Source organism: Hemibagrus wyckioides, unplaced genomic scaffold (assembly GCF_019097595.1).
Source record: "Hemibagrus wyckioides isolate EC202008001 unplaced genomic scaffold, SWU_Hwy_1.0 Contig13, whole genome shotgun sequence".
Classification (NCBI taxonomy): Eukaryota; Metazoa; Chordata; class Actinopteri; order Siluriformes; family Bagridae; genus Hemibagrus; species Hemibagrus wyckioides.
Genome location: NW_026690773.1, coordinates 339552 through 366217, shown reverse-complemented (window position 1 = coordinate 366217; position 26666 = coordinate 339552). Strand labels below are relative to the sequence as shown.

Below are 26666 nucleotides of genomic sequence, written 5' to 3'. Positions count from 1 at the left end.
AGCACGCGCTGCGTTTACTTCATGATGAGATCACTGCCGCTCCAGGTACCAGCGGAGCGAAGATTGACCATAATAATCTAGGGTGCATCTCTGCCATTGATTGGTCCAAGTTTGGAAAGCCTGGTACCGCAGAGAAGGCCTGCCAGACTGACATCATTCATACAACTATTTGTTCTTCAAAGCCCTTGCAGCCTGTGTGCAAGGCCCGTGACAGGCCAACATGCCGTGTTAAACCTTATATTGTTCTTAAGCTCAAACGACCTAACGAGTAAACCTTACCTGAGAACTCACTCCTGCTGTCCCCCGATTATTTCACACTACATCAAACACACACCGCATACATATATCCTCATTTACAAAATTATCTCCCACACTACTCAGGCAGTGAGGGCTTAACAGACATACATGAGACAGCGAAGGTTAAAATTCACAGTGTATTTATTTGGTGCACATAGGGAAAAAAAGAATCTTTGAGTACAAAATTCAGTGAAAATAGAAAAAGGAGCAAAATAGGGAAAACATGGTTACACAGCCTTGGTTGATGGCTGAAAGGGGCTGAAAGGGGTCCAGGTACGGTGGAGCAGTGACGAGTGCAATGGCTTAGGGATGTCTTCTTCGGTCTCCAACAGCTTTGCCATGCTTCACTCGCTCCACACCGCAGCCATGTGCTCCTCTGCTATCCAAAACATTGATGGTGCTGAACCAGCACAGTCTGTTCAGGTTATTTATCAAGAAGAAAAACCTTAAAACATGTATCTTCAATTCAGTAAAACTTTCAATATAACAGAACTGTCAAAATTTTTGTACAGTGCAGCTGGATTTCCTGTCACTGTGGGTTAGGGTTAGAGCAGAGTAGCATAGTGCAGAGTCTGATACAGTTGCAGAGGAGATGAACAAATCCCCCTTTTTTCGCCATGGACTTTAATGTTGAATCAGAAAAAAACACTTTAGTCTAAAGTGAACAGTTGTTTTATATGTCTGAAATTAGTTTAGCTCCTGAGATTAACAATGGCAAGGGTTAAATATTTGTGCAGTATGAATGATAGAAGAACAGGCAGAGCCTATATTACAGAAGGTGCTCTTGTACTTGTCAGACCATAAGATAACCAAGTTCGCCATCTTGTGTTCATCAAGAAACATATCTTTCTTTTCCTCTATTTATGCTATTTATATTCTTGAGTCTACAAAACTTTCCCTAGGTTCTACCTAGCTTAAACCTTGCCATTTTAAAAAACATGTCCCCACCAAGAGATGTCAGAGTGACCATTTTAGCAATTATAAAGGAAACCCAGCAAATCTGTACACTCTATAGATTACACTGAACACCTGCTTAGATACAGAACTGCTCTGAACAGCAGCTGGTCAGCGTATTTCTCTAATATCAATAATGCCAGCTGTAATAATTGATTTATTTTGAAGATGAGAGCCCGAGCTGCTTCTGTATATTTTCACGTTCGCCTAACACGCGAAAGGCCCCCGGTTCGAAACCGGGCAGAAACAACCCAAGGCTTTTGAGCTTTGCTTCAGTATGTGTCCACTCATCCTAATCGGCACCCTGAAGGTGACTGGAGCAGTTTCTCCACAATGTGATGCCTAGTTTGAAATGCGCTTTAGTGCATAGAAAATGAACAAGTGTATACTTCAAATCAAGCAGCGGTTAGGGGCTTTTGCTGCAGGCCGCAAGCCATCACTTACACCGCAATTGGAAATCGGAAAGAGCTCTCACCAAAGAACTCTGGCCAAAGCCTGTCAAATGCAACTGGTGGACTTTGCCGTTCCGTTTTGACTTTCGAGACCGGGCAGAAACAAGCCTTGAGCTTTGCTCCAGTAAGAGCCCACTTGTCCTAATCAGGACCCTGAAGGTGACTAGAGCAGTTTCTCCACTATGTGGTGCCTAGCTTCAAATGGGCTTTAGTGCATGAACAAGTGTTTGCTTGTTCGAGTCGAGCAACAAGTAGGGCTGTTTTTTTTTGGCCTCAGCAAGCAACCACTTAGAACACAAGTGGAAATCACTTGTGGAAAGACCTCTCACAAGCAGAGAAGCCTTCATCACACTCTTGCCAAAGCCTGCTAAACGCAGCTGGCGGACTTTCCTGTTCCGTTTGCCTTTTCAAGGGCGGCCCTCGTACATTTGCCACGCTCCAACATGCGGCTTAAATGTAGTGCGTTGGCCGGGAATCGAACCCGGGTCAACTGCTTGGAAGGCAGCTATGCTCGCCACTATACCACCAACGCCTGAGGCTGCTTGCTCATTACTCGGTTGAAGGAACACTTAAGCCTTTGCGTTGATCGATTATTTATTTATTTACTTACTTTGCGGTTCCCCTGCCGAATGGAAACACTTTCCTTCGCTTCTGTTTCTGTAGTGTAGTGGTTATCACGTTCGCCTCACACGCGAAAGGTCCCCAGTTCGAAACTGGGCAGAAACATCTTTTGGCGGTCTGGGGCTTGTGCTTTGCGTCGAATTAGACTCGAGTTTTGCGCTCTGTAGCACCCATGCCTTGGGAACAAGCTGAAACTGAGATCCGGCCCCACTCCCACATAGTTTCTGTAGCGTGACTGTTTTCACGTTTTCTGCTCATTTGCACTGGCGAACAAAAGTCTTGATATTGTCTTTTTTTTGTTTTCTTTTTTGGTTTAATTGATTTATTTTGAAGATGAGAGCCCGAATAGCTTCTTTGTAGTTTCTGTAGTGTAGTGGTTATTACGTTCGCCTAACACGCGAAAAGCCCCCCGGTTCATGCATGGTGTCCTATAAGAGGCTTCAATCCAAGGACCCACCCTACTCCCAGCATTCCTGGGATAGGCTCACGGTTGGAGCTTTGATTTTCAGAGGTTATTTGGTGAAATACACCATGGGATTTGCACCTCCTGGGACCTCTCGATAAACAAGCTTCCAAATGAGAACCAAGCAGCCGGCACTCCAAGTTTCCGTTAGTTTTGTCCCACTCAGGCTATTCCATGTAACATTTTAACAATATAGGAAGGGCTCATCTGGGATCTCTCACACCCAAAGTGAGAATCATAACTCTAGACCAATGAGCCAGATTGCCCTGGACAGGGAAGTTGTGCACTGATGCAATTTCATTGTACCCTGCAAATGTACATCTTCCTGTTCTATGGGCTCATGCTAAACTTTTCAGTTGATGACTATTGTAATAATTTCACTAACTCCATTTTGTTGGAAAGGAGACATCAACAAGCAGTGTTCCTGGGGATGTGCCCAAAGAACAGAAAGGAATGAAAGGAAGCCAATATTAAGTGGCAGGACCTTGGTTCATTTCATGCAAACAATCAACATTAACTAAATACAAATTAATTTATTTTCATTAAGTAGCACTGGTTTCAGTAGAGATGAAAATACTTACACAAATAGTGACAATGTGCAAAGCTTCATGTACATGTACAATCTCAGTACTTTTTCCACACCTGTGATATGGTATATTCCAGTGGTGGGCTGTGCATTTCACACCTAGGCCTTCACTGGTGTCCTTCCTGAATTAATCCTCCTCTATACCATCATTATGACGCCACGGCAATAGATACTAATCAACCTTTAAATAGCAAAGTATATATTCTCTGATTATCCAATTAAAGGACGGGAAATTGCTGACGTAATTGTATGCCTGATAGATGGCCCCAGTGACACCAACTCGAAATCTGATTGGTTAATTTAACAATTCCATTGCCATTTATTTTAAGCTATGGGCGCCTGCACTATTGATTCTGAAGGCCTTAAGGCAGATTTCTTTCACCCTGGCAACACATGATGTCAGCCAGTGACTGAAATATGATTGGATAAATACTCTCATCATAAATATACACTACTGGAAGCAGCGCAACCAAGAGAAAAGCTATGAAATGTAGAGAATAGACAATTGGGAATAATTTAGTACACTTTCATGGAAAAATATATTAAATATATTAAAATGCAAGTCAGTGATTCAGATCACTGCTGTTTAGGCCAGCAGAGAAGGCCTTGCTGGCACTGACGGCCCACCACTGGTGTATTCCCTCCTTATGCCTAGTGTGTCCATGATAGATTCTGGAGCCACAGTGACTCTGATTAGGAAGATTAATGAATGAACCCATTGTGGAATTCAGTTATGTAATGATACACATGTAAATACATAATTAGTCATATTAACATGTTTGTGTTGTAGCCTGGGAATTATGCTCTGTTGGCAAAATTTCCCGTCTTCTGTTTAGGTCAGTAAAACATTTTAAAACTTTATCTACTGCCATCTGTACAGAGTGTGTAAGCTCTTCTCTCTGGCAGTACAGGTCCATCACAGACATAATTAAACTGAACAAAGTGACATTTATAGAATGAGAAATGCAGCATAACTAACCAGGTTTTAGAAATCTTTAGGCAGACTGACTGCATTTACTGTCATGGACTGCTGGACAGTTCCCTGTCAGGACACCAGAGGGTGGTCTGGCAGGGTTTAATTATGTTCCCATGTTTTTTTGTTAACGTTGTATGCACCCTACCACCCCACTGCTGCACACCTGTTCCTTACTTTTCAATGACTTTATCAGTACCTACTGCTTCTGATTCAGTATCTTCTGCTCGGCCACTGATACAGTACGCATTGATCAGTATAAGTGTGTAGTATAAATACAATATTGATATTCTTCATCTGTCATGTTGACATGGTGACCTGCAACTGCAAATCTGTAACAGTCTGCCAGTTAGAGCACCTGAACTTATTTTAATGATATTTATGGCTTTTGTCTGCATTTTGATGACATTTGGAAGTCCAAGACAATGGAGGCACCAGACAAGTGCTTTTTTTAAATCAAAATACATAAGTATCATCATCATCAAGCACACTGCATAAAATTTACCTCAGGTTTGATTCCCTGACTCCCCTGTCCTCCACAAAACCTTTAAGAGAACAATGGGGAAAATGCCATTGGGATATTTTCTGCAAGGTTGACAATGTTACTTTGGGACACCTTTGAAAATATTATTCTCCTTCCCTAGATTATACTACACCTCTTAAATTAGACACTTCTGAATGTTGTGAATCCCCAAACAAGTTGTACAATATTGTGCCTCTTAGAATACATGACAAATCCTAATTTGTGTTTGTACATATACATGAATGAAAATTCATTCGAATTAATCATGGGGAAAAACTGTAGCAAAGTACAATGAATTAAATTTTAAACAGTACACACCAGCAACAAGTGACACAGTGCCTCTTTATTTTATTCTCTTTCTTCAGCTGCATATGTTACCACAAATGTCTTTTGTGTCTGTGGTTAACTGATAAGTTGCTAAAGGAAGTATCTTTGATATTAAACGTTGAACTTCAAATGAATTATTTCATAGGTTTTTGTACAGTCTCTCAGTGACTCTGTATCACTGTGCTACTACTGTAAGAGCACAGTGATAGAGTGCAGAATCTGAGATCTGCAGATGTTTGATAGTGAGTTCAGTCGAGTCTGGGGATGTTTCTGCATTGAATCGAGAGCCAGAGGGGTTGCGCTGAGCTGAACTTGCTGACTTTGCACCTTTAAGCAGTAAAAACTGTGGTGCGCTGTTAGGATATTGTCTGTACCAGTAAAGCAGAATGCTATCACTGCTTGATTCATATGAACATCTCAGAGTAACAGTGTCTGTTTCCTTCCCCACAATGTTGACATCTTTGTCCTTCGGCCAAATTTTATCAGCAGAACTGCCTGTTGTATTGAAAAATGATTAATAAAAATATAATACAAATATCGAAAAATTCTAAAAATGTTTTTTGTGTAACACCAAAAACACTGACATTAAAAATAAATGAATTAATTCTATGAATATTAGTTAATTCCATTAATTAATTGATGAACTGATGAAAATTACCTGTAACTAGAGTGAGAATCAGTGGTATGTATCTCACTATGTACAGTAAGTTGTATAGTTGATCCATTTCTGAACACAGTTCTGTGAGGATTCTGTATAATAGTGCTGTATGTGCTGAACTTTACACGTCTCTAGAAGGACACACCCAGGAAGTGATGCTGTTGTAGTGTAGAGTCATTAATATGGCTGTGTTGTATTTTAAGATTTATCATCTATACCATACTATAAGCCTTTATCTGTTTGTGTGTTTTTTTAATTATTTGTACATTTATAAATAATTATGATAATTTGCTGTGGAAAATCATAGGAAACTGGATCCAATCTCTCATAAGTAAATTTGCTGTGTCTGTTCCCAAAAGGTAATTAAATTCAGTTCACTTCATTTTCATTCATATCACTTTTAACAATGGACATTGTCTCAATGCAGCTTTACAGAAAAACAGAAATTCAGAATAGAAATTACAAAGTTGAAAATTAACTTTACCCCTAATAAGCAACTCTGAGGCAACAGCGGCAAGAAAAAACTCTGTGAGACGATATGAGGAAGACTCAAATGTGAACCCATCCTCATCTGGGTGATACCAGAGAGTGTGATTATGAATAAATTACCTTCTAATTGTATATTATCAAACATTAAAAGCAGCAGAGGAGATGATCAGATCCACTTGTTTAGTTTTATCATCAACTTTAGCAGACAGACGTGGTGGCATAGGGATTTACCTTTTACCCTCCTTTCTGAAAAGATCAATGTTAACTTACCTAATGAAAGCCACAGACATGAATATAACAGTGAACATGATGAATGGTGTTAGTAAAATGACAATATTCTGAGGTCTTTCTGTACTCTATTATATTAATATTTCAGAGGTTCATGTCTCCACAAAGTGTGACATTCTCCATCCCGCTCCCTGTATTCCAGAGATAGGCTCCAGGTTGGAGCTTTAATTTTCAGAGGTAATTACAGTGGGATTTGAACCTCCTTGGACCTCTGGAGAAACAAACTTCCAAGCGAGAACCAAGCCGGCAGTGCAAGTTTCCATTAGTTTTATCCCAACCACTCTATTCCATTTAAAACCAGGGCTCGTCCGGAATTTGAACCCGGGACCTCGCGCACCCTAAGCGAGAATCATACCCCTAGACCAACGAGCCAGGTCATCCCTGTTACCTTGATGTGCGCCAATGAAGGTTCACTGTACTCTGTAACTGTATGACCTTCTTGTTCATATGGACTGGGGTCCCAGTAAAAGGAACTCGGTTACACAAAGTCAAGTTAACAATAAAGCGAGGCTCCTGTGGGATTCAAACCTTTTTGGAATCTAGACGCTAAGTGTGAACCAAGTAAGCAGCTCTTGCCATTGGGCCAAATTATGTCATTTACAGGGTTGTTACTGTAGTCTTAGATTTCTGTTCTTGGTGAACAGGAATGAAACCCGATGTGGTCTTTAGCTGTTGTAGCTCATCTACCTCAAGAATTGATTATGGGGCACTATTTCAGTAGAGCTTATTTATTTCCTGATTGTGTGATGGAAACTGTGTTTTTATTTTCCACAATTCTTATTCTTAGTTATACATACTTTCAGGTATCCTGTAATTCTCAAAAATATATTAAAGACCCTGCAAAGACACACATGATGAACACATTAAATAGCATGCTCAGTAAAATAAACAAACAAACAAACATAAAATAAAATAAAAATAAATCAGATCAGCTGCTTGTCAAAAGAGTTGTACAATATCCACATTTTTATTCCTAGAACAGAATCAAATTCCAGCATGTGATCTTTACACTGTCATTAAGTAAATAAACCATCAAACCTGCCACTATTGTTTATGAGAACTGCACTTAATACTGCAGAGTGAGTGAACATGTGGCTTCTTCAAACACACACCTAACTTTTCTATCTGTATTTGGATTCACTTAGAATGTTTTGTCTATTCACTTCAAATAAAGCTCCGTTAATGCCAGGGTTTAAAATATGGGAAAACAAAATGAAATAAAATAGATCCTGTTCTCAAACAATCTCCCGATAAGACGCTTACTGGCTGAGGCGTTAAGCCCTTCGTGAAGTATCCGCAGAGAAGCAGCTCGTAAAACACGTCCACGAGGTTGTACTGGTAGGCCTGCAGAGAGCAGAAAAGTTACAAAAAGAAATTAACTTTACATAATGGAGTCCTAATGGAGTTCTCTATTATCAAAGTCTTTCAGATTTAAACAGCTGTCATGTTACACAGGCATTCATAAGCTTACACAGGACCGGGAGAGCTCTGCTTTGATGGAGTCCCGATGAGAAGGAGTCCTCAGGAACCGAATCAGAGCCACGGAGGCCAGCTGTACGCCAACTGCATCCTGTTAAAACGTAAAAAACAAAAAAATCTCTGTAATTCACTTATGGTGTTCTAGATGGCTACTTAATTTACACCTTAACACGAAGCAGGATGTAAGCCTAAACATGTCCTGTTCTCCAAAAAAGATGACGTACTGTACATTTCCTCCCGCCGCCCCATCATAAGTGCTTCTTCTCATCGCAGTTTCATAATAACACATCTAACATTCTGTCACGTTCCTTACAGTAAAAACAGCTTGAGTAAAATAAAGGAAAGGTTTGTTTACCGGTTAAAAGGTTTGCATTACTCATTACGATATTTATCTTAATGATGCTACCAAGTTAATTATCCAGGCTTGCTAACAGTGTAGATAAACCAGTGTTTTTTTCACCCACACCCAGAAATAGAGGATTTTGATATTTTTTTTTTTTTTAAAAAGGGAGAAGTAAAAATACAAAAATTTCCTTTTTAACGCCGAAACGTTAATAAACCTGTGAGTTTGTAAACTAGTTAAGCTGAGAATAAACAGACAAATATTAGCATTAGTTAGCAGTATCTAGCATTAGCATTAGCTTGTGTAAATTCACCGTACACGGTGACTGATTAAAGTCTCAAAAACCTCCTGTCCCAGTCCATCATCCGAAATCTATCTAAATATTATACGGAATAATTATTAAAACCTTCACCCGAGTTCAGCAAGCTTTACACTCTATATGATATTGTGTAAATGAAATGATTAGCGAGGTTCGCTAGCTAGATAACATACATCTGTAACCAAGTCCTGTAATTCGCAGCAAACCTTTTACATTTCCCTGGACAAGCACACTCCACAACTCCTGACACTCTTCCGAGCTAAGGCATCGAAGGATGGTACCATTGGCAACCAGATGGCTAAAATATTAAAAGACTATCATGAACAAGTAAGTGGAATTCCCATTGAACATACTCAAGGGCTGTACAGGTTAAAAACATTATCAATAATTAAAATCAGTTAAATATAATAATGATGAATGTTTTCAGTTGCCAGAAAAGACAAAAACATGAAGGCATTCTAAAACAGTAGTCTATACAAACAAAATAAATAAATTACACAAAGTAGTGTAGAATAACATGCAAGTAAGTGAATGATGACAATTTTTGTGTGTGGATGAACTAATCCTTAAAATGTGCTTGTGCTGTTATTAAACTGCCTAAAGGAATTTGCCTGTTATGTGGATTAGTAAGAAAGTGCCAGGTAATAACTAGTGCTGTTACATGTTGTAGCTAGGTTTGCAGTGTTAGAATGTTGTCTCATCATTAATCATGTTAATAAATTCAAAATGTTGCTTAGTTGGGAATTAAAAGTATGGTCATTTTTTGTTTTGTCTTTAAGGATCAGGATGACATCAGTGTCATTGGAACTCTTGTCCTGGCTGGACTGCCGCTTTACTTGAAGGAAGACTCGTCAGATGTTTTCAAGACACACACGGTAAGGCTCATCAGGACTACTTTCTGAAACATTTTGATCTTTTTGTCGACATCGAAAAAAATACAGCTAGAGTAGCTGTACAGTTGATCATTTCAGTAATCTTAAAGGAAAGGTTTACTCAAATGATGATTATATAATTCATTTACTCACCCTCGTGTAATTCCATTAGATTTTTGTTAAAGGTACGTTTAAATCTTTTTCTCTCCTTTTGTCTGTCCAATTAAAGGCAATCTGTATTTTCAAGCTTCAAAAATTACTTTGATTTAGACTTTACTAAAATATTAACATGGTTCAACACACACATTAAACACATTATCTAAATATAATATCTAAATTTGATGTGCATTGTTTTCTGTATGTTTATATCATTGTCATATGTAAAGCTCATACTCCAAAGTCATGAACATGATCTGCACTATTTGCAGAGGCTTGTTATGTTGTAATTATAAGGTTTAGTTAATTCTAATGGGAACCACTGGTATAAATTTTGTTTTGCCTCTTTGTTTTTTTGTTTGTATGTCTTGATTGTCCTTGAAGATGACATGGTGATGTCTTCAAAATCCTGGGTCAGTGCTCTGATGCTGCTTTTTGGGCTGCTTTATGCCCTTCATATCAGCTACCCCAAGAAGCTGACTTTTTTTTTTTTGGTTCCTGCAACCAAGGAAAGTTAGTCTTTAAATCTGTTTGTGTTCAGGTAACAGATGTAATTAAGTCCAAATAACTTTTTAGCTACACAAATGGTTTGAGGAAACCGATTGCCTTAAATGGTTTGAGTTGACTGAACTCAAATTAATCAAGACTAACTTTATTAGTTTGTGTTCTGTCAACTCAAACCATTTAAGACCATCGATTTCCTCAAACCATTTAAGTAACTATATATATATACTTTACTACTTTTTTATTTATTGATTTATGCCACAGAATTACCACAAACATTGTTTGTGTCTGTGGTTATCTGATAACAGGTTGGTAAAGGAAGGATCTTTGATGTGGTTTTAGAATCTTCATTTATACTGGTTTATACGTTTTATTAATATTGACTTAAGAAATAAAGAAATGACTGGATGAATAATAAAAAACATGGTTATTAATTAATGCAACTAATTAACTCATTAAATATGATTGTAAGAATTAAAACTTTTGGTAAACTGATTAAAATGAATTACCTGTAACTAGAGTGAGAATCAGTGCATCTGACTTCACCTCTTAAACATATCTTTTGGAGTTAGAGGTCAGGGCTGTGTCTCAAAAGACACAATAACTTACAATACTTTAACCTTTCATACTAACTTTTTAAACTTTTTAACCATGAAGTTATGACATTGAAAACTCACAGCTGAAAATGTTAAATATGAATTCCACACGTTTACTTTCTTTGTTGCTTGTTTTAATCTGCTTCTGAGAGAAATTCCGTTTCCAAGCACGTCATTTAATGTGTTTGACTTCATGCAACAGTATTAAACTCATGCAATATACTGTAGGGATTAAGTTGTAATGTTTTATTTATAAGGCCATATACATCAACGTGTTTGGAGTAATGTTCGAAGCAGATAAGTTATACCTACCTTATTATTAAAACAGATGGATGTGCATGCAATGAGTCAAGTTTCATTTTTATGCACTTTTATGCATATGCATAAGTCGTTTTATTCATACCTTAATTTCACTACACACAAATAGGCCATTATTCTCAAAATATCACGAATTTAATCCCGTATTGCTACGAATCTTGTGATTTTTTACGTTATTCTCATAGTGTTAACTTTATTCGCGAAATATTACTACTTTGTCACAATTTTATTTAGTTTGACTTTTTTTCTGGAATAACTACCAGTTAAATTTTGCATTATAATGACTTTAATCTGAAGAGGTTTTCCATTTTAATTTTTATCTTTGCACAGGCATCTTTAAAGTTGAACAAAAAAAAGTTATGTGCAAATGGCAGGACAACACCAGCGCAATTAAGTATTTACAAAGCACATAAAATACTTCGCAGCTTTACACTCACACAGTCACGGGTAAATTATTTCTAAAGCACATTTCAATTCAACCTTAGTTTGCCAAAGTGCTGAACAAAAATAAAGGGAATAAAAATAAAAAGGATGAAAGCAGGAAAACACATACACATTACAAACAATTAAAAGCAGAAGAAAAGAGATGCGTTTTTAACATCGATTTGAATTCAGCTAACGTGGAAGCAGTTCTAATGGGTGATGGCAGGCTGTTCCACAGCTTAGGACCAGCTACTGCGAAGGCTCTGTCTCCCCTGCGTTACAGGCGAGACCATGGTATTCACAAAAGATGACCATCTTGGGATCTAAGTGACCGAGCAGGATTGTAAGTGGTGAGTAAATCGGAGAGATATCTTGGAGCTAAGTTGTTAAGAGCTTTATAGACAAATAACAGAATTTTGTAATCAATTCGATATCAGACTGGCAGCCAGTGCAGGGAGTGTAACATTGGTGTGATATGGTCACGTTTGCAGCTACCCGTGTTTGCAGACACCAGAACATGCAATGCATACCAGTTACTCTGATTTGGAATAAATTAGCCTGCATTAAGCTTTCAGTAAATGAACAATTATGCAGTGTCATGTGAGTTTAAATTGGGAGTGAGCAGAAACAAAGTAGCTTGAAGACAACTGTCATGTAACAAAGACTCTTTTTCACTGACTTTTTTCTTCTATAAGAATCCATCATTGTTGTGATATGCTAATTAGGACATGCGGAAGTGTCACGTGACTTTCTGCGCTCCTCCTGTCTCATTAGCACACGAAAAACTTTTTTAAGAATTCAGTTTTATTTTATTGTACAATAACAGTTTGGGGGATTTGATGTTATTGATGTTATTATTCTTTCTTTCTGCTTTGTGTAGGTCTATTTTGAGAACTTATATTACTTTAAACCATGCAAAACATTTAAAAGATAATTCTGTCTTTACTCCACACTTTTTACCAGAGTCTCTGCTTGCACTCCATTACATGACAAGAGCATATCTGATAATCTGTGGTCTCTGTGTTTGGAACAGTGTTCAGAGTTCAGATTGAATTGAATTGATGTTTCTCACACTGAACACTGTGCAAAAGATCAGAAAACTAATGATGCACTAATAAATAAGGCAGTTCTAGTCACTTGTGTAAAAATACCAGGGATTGTTCTGTAGTGGTTATACCATCTGTAGAGATAATGCTATGTGGAGAGCAGGTTTCCTGTGTAATGCTTTAACACAAACAGATTAAAGTACACACATAAAATGAAGCAACAAAACTTTAAATCACACACATTGCAGTGTTAAATTTCAGATACACTCCATCACAGCAGAAGCGACAAAGCATGTGAGGTCTAATTCTTATTTCCTGTGAAGCCTCAAACTCATTCCTTAGTTCTGGAGGTTTTTCTCATTACCTCGTTGCTGGTCTGTGTGATTGGTGTTAGATGATATATACAGTTCAAGGTGATAAATGTGGAGCCATGCCTTGTCTTTAATGCACTTCTAATTTAATTACAAATTGCACTTAGGAGTAAAGGATTGTCACCAGCAGAACTGCCTTCAGTATAACAAAACTGTGTGAAGGTTTTTGTACAGTGCAGCTGGATTTCCTGTCACTGTGGGCGCCAGAGCACAGTAATATAGTGCAGAGTCTGATACAGCAGCAGAGGAGATGATCAGATCCACTTTCTTATCTTTAAGTGTAGCATTCATTCTTGGGGGACGGTTTTCACTTAGAGCTCCAGTTTTGTAAATATAAAGAAGGAACTCAGGTTTAGATTTTGGATATTGCCTGTACCACTGCAGGGAGAATCCTATAGCACTTGTTTCGTATTCACAGGACAGAGTAACATCATCACCTTCATCTACAACATTCTGAGTGAAAAGTGGCTTTATTGAATCTGCCATGGAGTCACCTGTTATAGAGAAGAGAACATAAAGTTTTACACAATCAAGCCAGAATTACACACAGAAATCATGCTTTCTATAACACCAGACAATTAATAAACAATACATAATATCTAAACTAACAAAAGGTGTTAACTCACCTAGTGAAAGCCACAGACACATGAATATAACAGTGAACATGATGACTGGTTTTAGCTGAATGAAAAAGCTCTTTCTGTACTCTAATATATTACCATGATAAATGTTCAGGAAGCTCCACCCCCCAGCATCACATGACAGTGTCTCCAGTGTTGATGACAGTGAAACATCCTGGCTTTACATTAAGCCTTGTTTGGGAAACTGTGCTGAAACTGTTTACATAATAAACAAACAAAAACTGACAGCAGGAAAAAATTCCACTTTTAAAAATGAAAAATGTTGTAATAATTAAAATGAGTAAATATTTTTGTTTTTTAAATATATATATAATTTATAAGTGGTGTTTGGATATTAGGGTACTTGATTGTTGTGATAAAGCATGTTTATTGAATAGAATTACATTTCATAAGATGGTATTTCATGAGGTGTGTAATAAACCAGCCTCTTTTCCATTATTTCTATTTTTCTTTATTGCCATTTAACTCATTGCTTAATAAAACCGCTGTGTAAAACTAGTTGACTTCATCTCATATCTGCTGATTGGTCATTTAAACATGAAACTGTGTTTATAAAGAAAGGGTGGAGTATTTACCTTATCCTATGATAAGAGAATCTGTCCAGATCCCATTTTATTCAATGCAGCTGTAATATGATATAATAATAATAAAAATATAATATTAATTTACACCAATCAGGCATAACATTATGACCAGTGACAGGTGAAGAGAATGACACTGATGATCTCCTCATCATGGCACCTGTTAGTGGGTTGGATATATTAGGCCCCAAGTGAACATTTTGAACAAGTTAATGTGTTAGAAGCAGGAAAAATGGGCAAGCATGAGGCCAAATTTTGATGGCTGGATGACTGGATTAGAGCATTTCCAAAACTGCAGCTCTTGTGGTGTGTTCCCGGTCTGCAGTGGTCAGTATCTATCAAAAGTGGTCCAAGCAAGGAAGAGTGGTAAACCAAGGCTTATTGGCTTATTATATAAATAAGCCAAGGCTTATTGATGCACGTGGGGAGTGAAGGCTGGCCCGTGTGATCTGATCCAACAGATGAGCTACTGTTACTCAAGTTGCTGAAGAAGTTAATACTGATTCTGATAGAAAGGTGTCAGAATACACAGTGCATGATGGGCTTTTTGGCAGAAAAAGGAGGACCAACACAATATTAAGCAGGTGGTCATAATGTTATGCCTGATCAGTGTAGGTCACACATTTGTAATGAAATTGTACGTATAGGTCTACTGTACCTATAGGCCTAGTACTGTGTATGTAGGATTAAACAACAGATAGAGTCGATATTATTTTGCAAAGAAGTATTTATAATCACAGAAGTCTACATTCTTGGGGATGTGAGCAGGGTCCTTGTATTTGGCCCACAATAAGATAACTCACTACGCCATCTTCTGGAGAAAAGAGAAAAACTTTAACAAACAAGCCTTTTTTCTTTAAATTCACAAATTAGAACAACAAATAGTCATTTCTGAACTTCTGCACAGAGCCTCAGCTGCTTTCATTAAATTCAGAATTGGTTCTGTGGACTTTTCTGAAAAACTTTCTATCTAATGTAACTGAGTAAACTAGGGAAATACAGTATCTTTTAAAACAACAATATTTTTCCCAAATCAACAAACTGTTGTTTATAGAGTAAATCAATTATTATTATTATTATTATAATTATTATTATTATTATTGTTATTGTTATTATTATTATTATTATTATTATTAATAATAATAATAATAATAATAATAATAATAATAATAATAATAATTCTTGCTTCAATTACAAACAAACAAAACAAGGTACATACTAAAGTTACACAATATGACGATATATAGCCAGCAATAGGTTGAACAAACCATTAACAAAGCTGATTAAATATCATAATATCATCAAAAATGAATAAACAGATAAAAATAAATGACCTGTAACTAGAGTGAGAATCAGTGGTATGTATCTCACTATGTACAGTAAGTTGTATAGTTGATCCATTTCTGAACACAGCTCTGTGAGGATTCTGTATAATAGTGCTGTATGTGCTGAACTTTACACGTCTCTAGAAGGACACACCCAGGAAGTGATGCTGTTGTAGTGTAACTTTGTACAGATCATCACTTCACACAGTTTCAGTGACAGAAAACTAGAGTCATTAATATGGCTGGTGTTGTATTTTAAGATTTATCATCTATACAATACTATAAGCCTTTACTTGTTTCTGTGGTGTTTACATTATTTCAAAACTATGAACAATTATGATATTTTACTGTTAATCTGTAAATGTGATAAATAGGCTCACTGGCCACTACATCAAGATATTTGTATGAAAAGTAAATGCTTTTTATAATAATGATCATAGAACAACAGAACCAGATTCGTACAAAATCTCTTTTTACACATACATTTGCCCAATAGGTATTTATTATCAAATATAATTAGGCTCATTTGTGTTTTGGGGCGTGAAAGAAAAATCTCACTTAGAAGTTTCCTAAACAGACTTGCTTTCTTTTACAGGTTCCACAGATGCAGGGTCTCAAAGGGTAACAGACATATTCCCAAAACCTACAGCAATTAAGTGCTGAAGTATGTCAATCAATGTCAAAAACACACTGGGAAATCAAACTAGTGGACATTCTTATTATTCAAGACTCATGACCAAAGTAAACCTACACAGAAACATATGTTAAACACGTCAGATCTCAAGCACAATAAACACAGAAATAACTGTTCATCAAATGGAATAGTATAACATTTTCTGGCATGTGAACTTTACACTGTCATTTAATAAGCTAGCTAAAGTTATTATTACATCAGGAGAATAACAGCTTGAACCTTAGCAAAAATAATTATTTTATAATATATAGAAAGAATTATAATCTTTTATAATTCTTTAAAGATTAACATTTATTATTAAAGGATTTCTTTTTCAAGAATTATTCAACCAGTAAGCATTACCAACATATGCAAGAGGATCATTGTTGATATTCAAAGCAAATATACATCAACATCTGAGAAATAAGAAAGAAACCTGTACATGAATGAAACAGGTAAACATCTCCCCCTGCTGAGAAAAAACATGCAGCTTGACTTTTTGTACAGTCTGTTTGAGTTTTGTGTCACTGTGGGCTCCATGGTGCAGTAGTACAGTGCAGAGTCTGATACTGCAGCAGGAAAGATCTCCAGATCTACTTTCTTTTTATTTTTACGAAGTTTGATGGATAGTCGTGGGTCATGATGTTCAGCTTTATTGACAATGTCTGTGGATTTCTGAATCAGCAGCAGAAACTCTGGTTCTGATTGAGGTTTTTGTCGATACCAGTGGAGATAGTAAGCTGAATCATCATATGTGCAGGTCAGTGTGATGTTGCTGCCTTCACTTGAAGATATGATGGTTTGTTCTGGTGTAATGCTGCTGTCAACAGCACCTGCTGTAAAACATTACAACAACATAAACATTTCTACTTTCATTTTGTAAGTTAATTAATCATGTTTAGGTATCAGCTCATTTCCAGCATTCATCTAAAGTTTGTGTATAATATAAATGACTTACCAATGTTTTTAACAACTATGAAAATAAAGAAGAGTAACATGACTGTTGTGTCTCTCTTGCAGTAGGTATAAATGGCAGGATCTCTGTGAAACTTTCTAAACTGTATCTTACCACATCTAGCTCCACCCACTTTTACTCATAGTCATGTCAGTTCTGGTATCATATGTAATAAATCTATTGTTTAAGTTAATTGACTGAAACAAACAATGAATGTTCATAATATATTTTACGTCATGTTTAAATCTGTTAAGGCTGATTTTTGCTAAATTTAATGATAATATTAAGCAGTTCATTAGAATAAGACACCCTTTATTAATTGCATATTGTGTCTGTAGTTTAATAACTGCATTCAACCATATATTTAAGTTAATTTAAGTTATTCTGTAGTGCTACATGCTACACAATGTAATTAATGCTATGAGCCTCCCCTTGATAAAGCACTCCCTAAATAAAATGTTTCACTATGCTGGAGTAAACAAATACTTGACTAAATGAGTCCCATTTGTCTCAGAAGGTATGAACACCATCTAAATTTGAAAAAGTCTTACAATATGTACAAATTCAGCTAACAAATAACTGATTACAAGTTTCTTTTCATCATTAATGCTATAGACTAGCACTGGTTCCAGTAGCCAGCATAAAAAATAGGCGTATACAAAGAGTAACAATGTACAAGGCTTCATGATGTGTGTTAGTGTCCATGTGCTTGATTCTCAGTACTTTTTCCACTCCTGTGATATGGTGTGTTTCCTCCTTGTGCCTAGTGTGTCCATGATAGATTCTGGAGCCACCGTGACCCTGATCAGGATAAAATCTTTACTGAAGAAATGCAGCATAACTAACCAGGTTTTAGACATCTTTAGGCAGACTGACTGCATTTACTACTAGATTTGTTAATATGGGTCTTTATCAAGCACAATCTTTTTCATAATGTTTGAGTGTTTTCCAGAGTTTATTCACAGTAATATCTGATGGATTTTCTCAGAAGCTACACATGTAGTACATATACTACACCATAACTCATGCATTGGTAAACTGAAGTTTTCTTTCATTCAACTTTCCTTTAATTTTATCCAAAGTAAGGTATTATTTACACAATTCCACAGCTGCCTGGCATACATCGGCATAAAAGTGAGAATTTACATTCTTTACACTGAATAACAAAATTAAAATACAGAATATGTTTACAAGTACGTTATTTATTTAAAAAATATCAATGTCAAAAAAAAAATCACAATCTCTCAGCTTTGACTGCTTTCCAGAATCAAATACATAGATGGAGACACGAAACTCTGGTATATAATCACCTGCAGTAGCAGTGAAATTGCAGGACAGAATGACATAATTATCTTCCAAGACATGCTCTTCTGCTATAAGATGCTCAGTCATTTACATTGATGTGTTCCCTGTGGAAAAAAGAGAAAAGAAAAATGTAAAAACTGAATGAAATATTAAAAAATGTAATTATTCTATTAAAACGAACATACCTAGTAGAAGTATTAACAGAATAAGATTAAAGAGCAGCATGTATTTTGAGTGGGGTGATAGCTTTGCTCAACACAGCTGACCTGAAAGCAGTAGCAGGCTTTATTCATTATTTTACCCTGAAAACACCTAATGTGACCGACAGGCTCACTCACCACTCCATCTGAGGTTTTATATGAAAAATAAATGATCAATACAGGACACTTGAAGCATATTTTTACAAATATTTTTATTTCACTTTAAACTCAAAATATCTCTTTAAACCACTGTGTCCAAAGGATTACATGGTGGACAAGATAACTTTGTTCACTCAAGAGAAAAGAAGGATTGGAATTGATTATAGGTGTATGATATAAAATTATGGGTGTCCATATCATCATTTTCTATTCATTCTGTCACACATAATGGAAAGCTTTCTTTAGTTGCTTAAGACTGCAATAAAATTGTAAATCATATACAATCTATTTTTATGCAATGCATGATATCTGAAAGTACTATGTGTGTATGATTGAAGAAAGGGTATAGCCTATATCATTGTGTTATTCATAATCAAATAAATCTACATCTCTGGGGTATGTGAGTAGGAACTAGTACTAGTATTGTACTTAGCCCATGATAAACTAACTGACTTTACCTTCTTGTGAAGAAAGGGGCCACTAGCACAAGTTAGTTTCTTAAGTCCTGTGTGTGTTTTCTCCAGGTTATCCAGTTTCCTATCACCTTCTAAAAACACGACAGTAAGTGGATTGGAGACACAAACTTTTCTCAGTTAAAAGAACATTCTCACTATAACCACATTTCACTGACAACCAGAAACTCATATAAATTCATTTTGTATTTATCTAATAGTTATGTTTTGCTACTTAAAGATGTCCTGTGTGACTTCATTAAACAGTTTATTCTGAGTGGCTAAATGAGCAGAATGTTCCACCAATCAGGCATAACATTATGACCACCTGCCTAATATCATGTTGGTCCCCCTTTTCCTGCTAAAACGGCCCTGACCCGTCATTCACTGTGTATTCTGACACCTTTCTATCAGAACTCACATTAACTTCTTCAGCAATTTGAGCAACTGTAGCTCGTCTATTAGATTGGACCACATGGGCCAGCCTTCGCTCCAACCACTGTTCCTTCCCTGGACCACTTTTGATAGATACTGACCACTGCAGACCGGGAACACCCCACAAGAGCTGCAGTTTTGGAGATGCTCTGATCCAGTCATCTAGCCATCAAAATTTGGCCCTTCTCAAACTCACTCAAATCCTTACACATGTCCATTTTTCCTGCTTCTAACACATCAACTTTAAGGACAAAATGTTCACTTGCTGCCTAATATATCCCACCCACTAACAGGTGCCATGATGAGGAGGTCATCAGTGTTATGTCACTGGTCATAATGTTATGCCTGGTCGGTGTATACACTCAATAAATGTAGAGCTGTGAGGCTATTTTGTTTAACATCAGTTCATTAGAACAGTATGTAGTTTTTCTTGGTCATGTACTATACAAAATGCACAGCACTAACATATTAATGAGTAAGAAAATGGAAAGGAGAATCTTTTTCTCTGTTAGCTTTGCTATCACTCTGTCCCTCTTCTCTCTCTGCTCTTTTTCATGCTTTCACCAAAAGAGCCTGAGCTGCATCTACCAACATAATATAAAGAAAGCATTTCCCCAGAATGAATGAATCATGTGTAGTACATTGTCTACAGTCTAGTTGGGTTTCCTGTCACTGTGTGCACCAGAGTAGTACAGTTTAGAGTCTGTCACTGCTGCAGAGGAGATGAACAGATCCACTTTTGTCAAACTTAATGAACAATCATGGATGATGTTGTATGGCTGGTGTTACATGTTCACTAGCTTCATTAATTAGCATCAGAGGCTTTGGTCATTATGCAGGTTTTTGTTAATAGGTTTGCTAGGATTTACTAGGTTTTTGTTTGCTATGAGACACATTGCATGATCACACCAACTATACCTTATAAATAATATAAACAGCTGCTTACTGTCCTAATAAATGATCATTAACTCAGAAATTGGAACAGAAAAGCTATACTTGTATTCAGGCTGTATAGGTAACAAGTTTTTGTTAGCTGATCATTTTAAATTAATATTTGAGTGCAGCATTTGATTCTGCAAGCTATTGTTATAAACAGACATAGCTAATGTTAGCTTGCAAGCTATATTCTCACAGTTATATCAGAGAACAAACAAATCCTGAAATAAATGAATACATAACATTTACCGTTACAAATGAGATATTAACAGTTGCAATATATGCCTTGAGGAATACAAGCTAGCCAGCAAAAATAACTGGAAAATACTAACTGGAAGTCTTACATAGAAACTTTTTGGTTGTTTGTAAAAAGCACAATTTTTTTAATGGCTTTAAAGGCATCAAAGTTTTAAGAACATTTGAAAACAAGAATATAAGATAATGTTACATTTACGAAATTTCTAAGTTTTAACGTTTTGGTAGACCAACATTAACCTGCTCTGTCTAGTCAGCATTATCATCTCAGCTAGTATAATTGTCTCCTCATGGTAACTAGCTAACATTAGCTAAACAATGGTTTCAGTTATACTTAGCATGAAAAGCTAACAGGACATTACTCTTGAAAACTGCAATAGCATAAGAACATATGAAGAAAGAATATAAGAATATGATATGCTATTATTCATAATGTTAGCAGAAGCAACTGAATAAACATCATCTAATTAACATGGTGAGCTAACATTAGAGATAATCTTAAAGGTTATGTTTAGCCTTCTTTCCATTTTAATTAACTTTAGAAGAGTCCCCCATTATAGACTGTAATAATGCCATAGATAATTACAGTGGAAATGTGTTCCTGTAGTCAAACTGGTAGATGAAGGTGCTAGCAATGCCAGTAGTCATGGGTGTGAAAGTTCAGATTGAGCCAGCCTCTGAACTTTCAAACCCATGACCACCTAATGAAATGGACCTAATGAAAATTCACTTGTTTATGATTATTGATCACTTCATTTATTAAATATGTTCATGATTTCTTAACTATAAACAGCCTGACAGTAGTTACAGGGTCATTTACATGTTTCAGTGTCTGAAAATCCAGCCTTGTCCAGTCCAGTGGAGTGTACCTCTGAGCAGGGAAATGTTCACATCCAGTGAGTATTCATCACATTAAACCAGCCACCTTTTCATTTATCAATCAAACATTAAATCTAAGTACATTCTTTGTGTGTTTTTGAGACTCTCTACATGCAAAACCTAAGAAAGCTAGAGGTCTAAAATCCAGTGACAGATCCAGGCTCAGTGTCAGGTCAGGGTATAGTGATGGTTCCAGACACAGTGACATGGTCAGGGCACACAGTCAGGCACAGTGTTAGGTCATGATAATATGACACTTTATTAATCTCCTAAAGGGAACTTGTTACAGCAGCAGCATGTAAAATAGACAAAATAGACATGAGACATGATAGTGCCATAATAAAGATGAACAGAATACGACAATAAGACTAATAGTAGACATAATATAGTAGTAAACATGCAGCAAACAAACAAATACACACATAACATGAGGTATTTAAGAGTATAGTTTGAAGCAAAGGAAAATGTACATTTTTTAATTGCCCATACTATGCCCCAGTAACATCTGATAAAACAATTCTGTTATTGTCATTAAAATAGCATGATGTTTGTGAATATACTATGATTCTTGTGTAGGTGTTATGTTAATCTCTTTTCATTTTTTCCCCACCAGCTGCATGTGTTACCACAAATGTTGTTTGTCTGTGGTTAACTGATATGTTGGTAAAGGGGCTTCTGTGGCTTTATAAATTTAGATATTCCATTGTTATGTTTTTGTAAAGCCTTTCAGTGACTCTGTATCACTGTGCTGCTACTCTAAGAGCACAAAGATAGAGTGCAGAATCTGAGAGCTTTAGACCTCTGATAGTAAGTTCAGTAGAGTCTCTGCTGGTTTTCGACTCTAAGCGACGATCATCAGGAGTGCTATCAACACCTGCTCTTGACCTTGCGCCTTTATACAGTAAAAACTGTGGTGCGCTGTTAGGATATTGCTTGTACCAGTAAAGATAAATGTAATCATTGCTTGTCTCATATGAACATTTCAGAATAACAGTCTCTGTTTCTTTCCTGACAATGTTGGCATCTTCATCCTTTGGTCCAATTTTATCTGCAAAACTGCCTGGTGTAAGAAGAACATAAAAAATATATCAGTGAAGTATTTTTTGCAAATCATATAATAAAAAATTTAAAAAATGACTAGATTAATACAAATATGGTAATTAATCAATATAATTTATTAACTGATTAAATATCATTGTAATAATTATTATAACAGATGAAAATGAATGACCTGTAACTAGAGTGAGAATCAGTGGTATGTATCTCACTATGTACAGTAAGTTGTATAGTTGATCCATTTCTGAACACAGCTCTGTGAGGATTCTGTATAATAGTGCTGTATGTGCTGAACTTTACACGTCTCTAGAAGGACACACCCAGGAAGTGATGCTGTTGGAGCATAATTTTACACAGATCATCACTTCACAGTATCAGTGACAGTGAACTGAGTTACTAATACAACACAGAACTATTCCACTGTTGATGATCAACTTTTTGTGTGATTTGGTTTGGATATTTTTGGATGTTTTATTTACCTTTTGCTCTCTTTTTGATCTTTTGTCTATTTCTGCACTTTATTTTATTAGTTATTCCTCTTTTTTTTATTTTTTACCATGAATGGTCTTAGCTGAATGGAAATATTTTTCTGTACTCTAATATGTTAATTTCATAAAGATTCATGAAGCTCCACCCACAGCATCACATGACAGTGTCACCAATGTTACTGACATTGTTGATTCTTACAGATAAATCCAGGATTTACTTACAGTAAATAAAGTAATTAAAGTTATTTAATTACACATTAAATTAGTGGTGTCTGCATCTACATCTGGAACCAATATTCCATTTAACTCCAAACTAGTTTCTAAATTAAGCAAACATAACATTTAAAACTAATCCATTTGACATAGTCATGTTGTTTGCATGTATTTTTCAGATCCCATTTAGAATAAACCAAATAAATCAAATGTCGCATTAATATTCTAACTTTAATGGTACAAGAATGTCCAGAACAGAGCGTTTACTGGGTTTCTGATCCACAGTGTCCACTGGGTCCATGCAATAATAACCAGTTACACAACAAACTAGCTGTATGAGGAGTTGTTAGTGAAGTGCAATTTGGGCTTTATTCTACAAAAAATACAACATTAGACTCTTACTACATTTGATGGTTAAATGATGGTTAATGTGAAAGGATGATGAAGTGAATGTAAAAGTGTAAATATCTCCATCTTGTGAGAAAAGAATGACTCTTAAGTTGGTAAAAGGAAAAGAAGAGTAAAGCTCAGTGTAATCACTGCTTGACTCGTATGAACATCTTCATCGGTCAGCTCAATTTAATCTGCTAAACTGCCCATTATAAAGAAGAATATAAATAAAATAAATAAATCTGTCAAGTATTTTTGTGAACAAACTACAGACTATGTTCACTCTTTCCACACTGGTAATATTTGTGTATAACTGGTTTTAGTTTAACTTTTCTAGTAATATATTGCCTCTAGTAGGCTACATAAAACAGAAATACTGATAAAACACTATACTTTAACTAAAAATCCAAATCTACAAAGCTCAGAGTGTCTATTTTCATATGAGACATAAACCACGACTGTGGAGTTTAACCTGACTTCTTCTTCTTCTTCGACTTTCGGCTTTTCCCTTCAGGGGTCTCCACAGCGAATCATCTCTCTCCACCTATCTCTATCTTCTGCATCCTCAACACTTACACCCACTAGCTTCATATCCTCATTTATTACATCCATATACCTCCTCTTTAGCCTTCCTCTTTGCCTCCTTCCTGGAAGCTCCATGTCCAACATTCTCCTACCAGTATACTCACTCTCCCTCCTCTGAACATGTCCAAACCATCTTAATCTGGCCTCCCTAACTTTGTCCCCCAAACGTCCGACATGAGCCGTCCCTCTGATGTACTCGTTCCTAATCCTGTCCAACCTTGTCACTCCCAAAGAGAACCTCAACATCTTCAGCTCTGCTACCTCCAGCTCTGACTCCTGCCTCTTCCTGAGTGATACTGTCTCTAAACCATACAGCCTGGCTGGTCTCACCACTGTCTTGTACACCTTCCCCTTGATTCTCGCTGAAATGTTTCTATCACACAGGACTCCTGACACCTTTCTCCACCCATTCCAACCTGCCTGCTCTCGCTTCTTTACCTCTTTCCCACACTCTCCATTACTCTGGACTGTTGACCCCAAGTACCTAAACTCCTGTACCTTCTTCACCTCTTCACCCTGTAATCTTATTGTTCCACTTCCCTCCCTGTCATTCACACACATGTACTCAGTCTTACTACCACTGACTTTCATTCCTCTTCTCTCCAGCGCAAACCTTCACCTCTCCAGGTTTACCTCCACCTGCTCCCTGCTCTCACTACAGATCACAATGTCATCTGCAAACATCATTGTCCAAGGAGACTCCTGTCTGACCTCCTCTGACAACTGGTCCATCACCATAGCAAACAGGAAGGGGCTCAGAGCCGATCCCTGATGCAGTCCCACCTCCACTTTGAAGTCCTCTGTCTGACCTACAGCACACCTCACCACTGTCCTGCTCCTCTCATACATGTCCTGCACCACTCTGACATACTTCTCTGCTACTCCTGACTTCCTCATACAGTACCACAGCTCTTCTCTTGGCACCCTGTCATACGCTTTCTCCAAGTCTACAAACACACAGTACAACTCTCTCTGACCATCCCTATACTTCTCCATCAACATTCTCAGAGCAAAAATTGCATCTGTTGTGCTCTTTCTGGGCATGAAGCCATACTGCTGCTCACATATTTCCACTACCTTCCTTAACCTAGCTTCCACTACTCTTTCCCATAGCTTCATTGTATGGCTCTTCAACTTTATCCCCCTATAGTTGCTGCAACTCTGCACATCACCCTTATTCTTAAAGATCGGCACTAATACACTTCTTCTCCATTCCTCAGGCATCTTCTCACTCTCTAAAACCCTGTTAAACAGACTAGTTAAAAAATTCCACTGACAATGAAATTAAATACTGAACATGGACACAACAAAACAGGTGAAAATTCTATTTAATGCTGGTGATTACTGTTTATTGACCAGTTGATTGACTAACAAAGATTAGCAGTCCAACATCTAATATCTGAATGTCATCTAGAATGACTACAACACTTGATTTATCAGTATTAACAAATAAAACAGTTGAGTATTGGAATAGTGTAGTTTAGTTTCTGTGGTTCTACAAAACCTACACAGAATCCTGCACTTCCACAGAGGACCTGTCAATCTGATTAGATATTGTTTAAGTAATATTAGTTCAGTTGATAATTTGTTAATTTTTTGTGTGTTAGGATGGCTGAGTGATCTAAGGCACTGTGTTTAGGTTGCAGTCTCCCCTGGAGTTGTGGGTTCAAATCCCTCTTCTGATACTGGTTTCTTTCCATTGTGTCATGATCCTGTACAGAAGTCTGTTGTTAAACAGTTAAGGGTTTCTGGTTTGTTGAATGGCAGAATGGGGTTCAAGCCATGAGCAGGACCTTTAAAGTAATATATGTACTCCCACTGAATTATATGTATAAATTATATGTTACTTTATCAATTTTTTATAGTCAGATGTAAGTGTCAGGACATAAAAAGTCTTTTTGAGACATTTCAATATAAAACAATAACACAAACATGAAACAAGCTCATTTATTTGAATACCCCGCCCAACCACCATTATGTATGCAAATATATCCAGGTCACATGACCGTAAAAGCACGTGTCCGAACATGACGGACATTTCCCAAGAAAGCACAAACACGGTGAGTGAAAGTTTAATACT

The 26666-nt window shown here is 36.7% G+C and overlaps 3 non-coding genes and 1 gene segment (V, D, J or C); 1 reads left to right on the top strand and 3 right to left on the bottom strand.

Annotated features, from left to right (window-relative positions):
* Positions 1-600: 600 nt before the first annotated feature.
* LOC131349809 (T cell receptor alpha variable 12-3-like) overlaps positions 601-26666 on the bottom strand; it is a 59672-nt gene continuing 33606 nt past the window's right edge. Inside the window, 1 exon segment of the V gene segment in view lies at positions 601-712. Within this exon segment, the coding sequence occupies positions 601-712 (112 nt within the window).
* Positions 2164-2235, bottom strand: trnag-ucc (transfer RNA glycine (anticodon UCC)). Its single transcript has one exon. It is a non-coding gene; the product is annotated as a tRNA-Gly (tRNA).
* trnav-cac (transfer RNA valine (anticodon CAC)) lies at positions 2357-2429 on the top strand. The gene has a single exon. It is a non-coding gene; the product is annotated as a tRNA-Val (tRNA).
* Positions 6932-7003, bottom strand: trnap-agg (transfer RNA proline (anticodon AGG)). Its single transcript has one exon. It is a non-coding gene; the product is annotated as a tRNA-Pro (tRNA).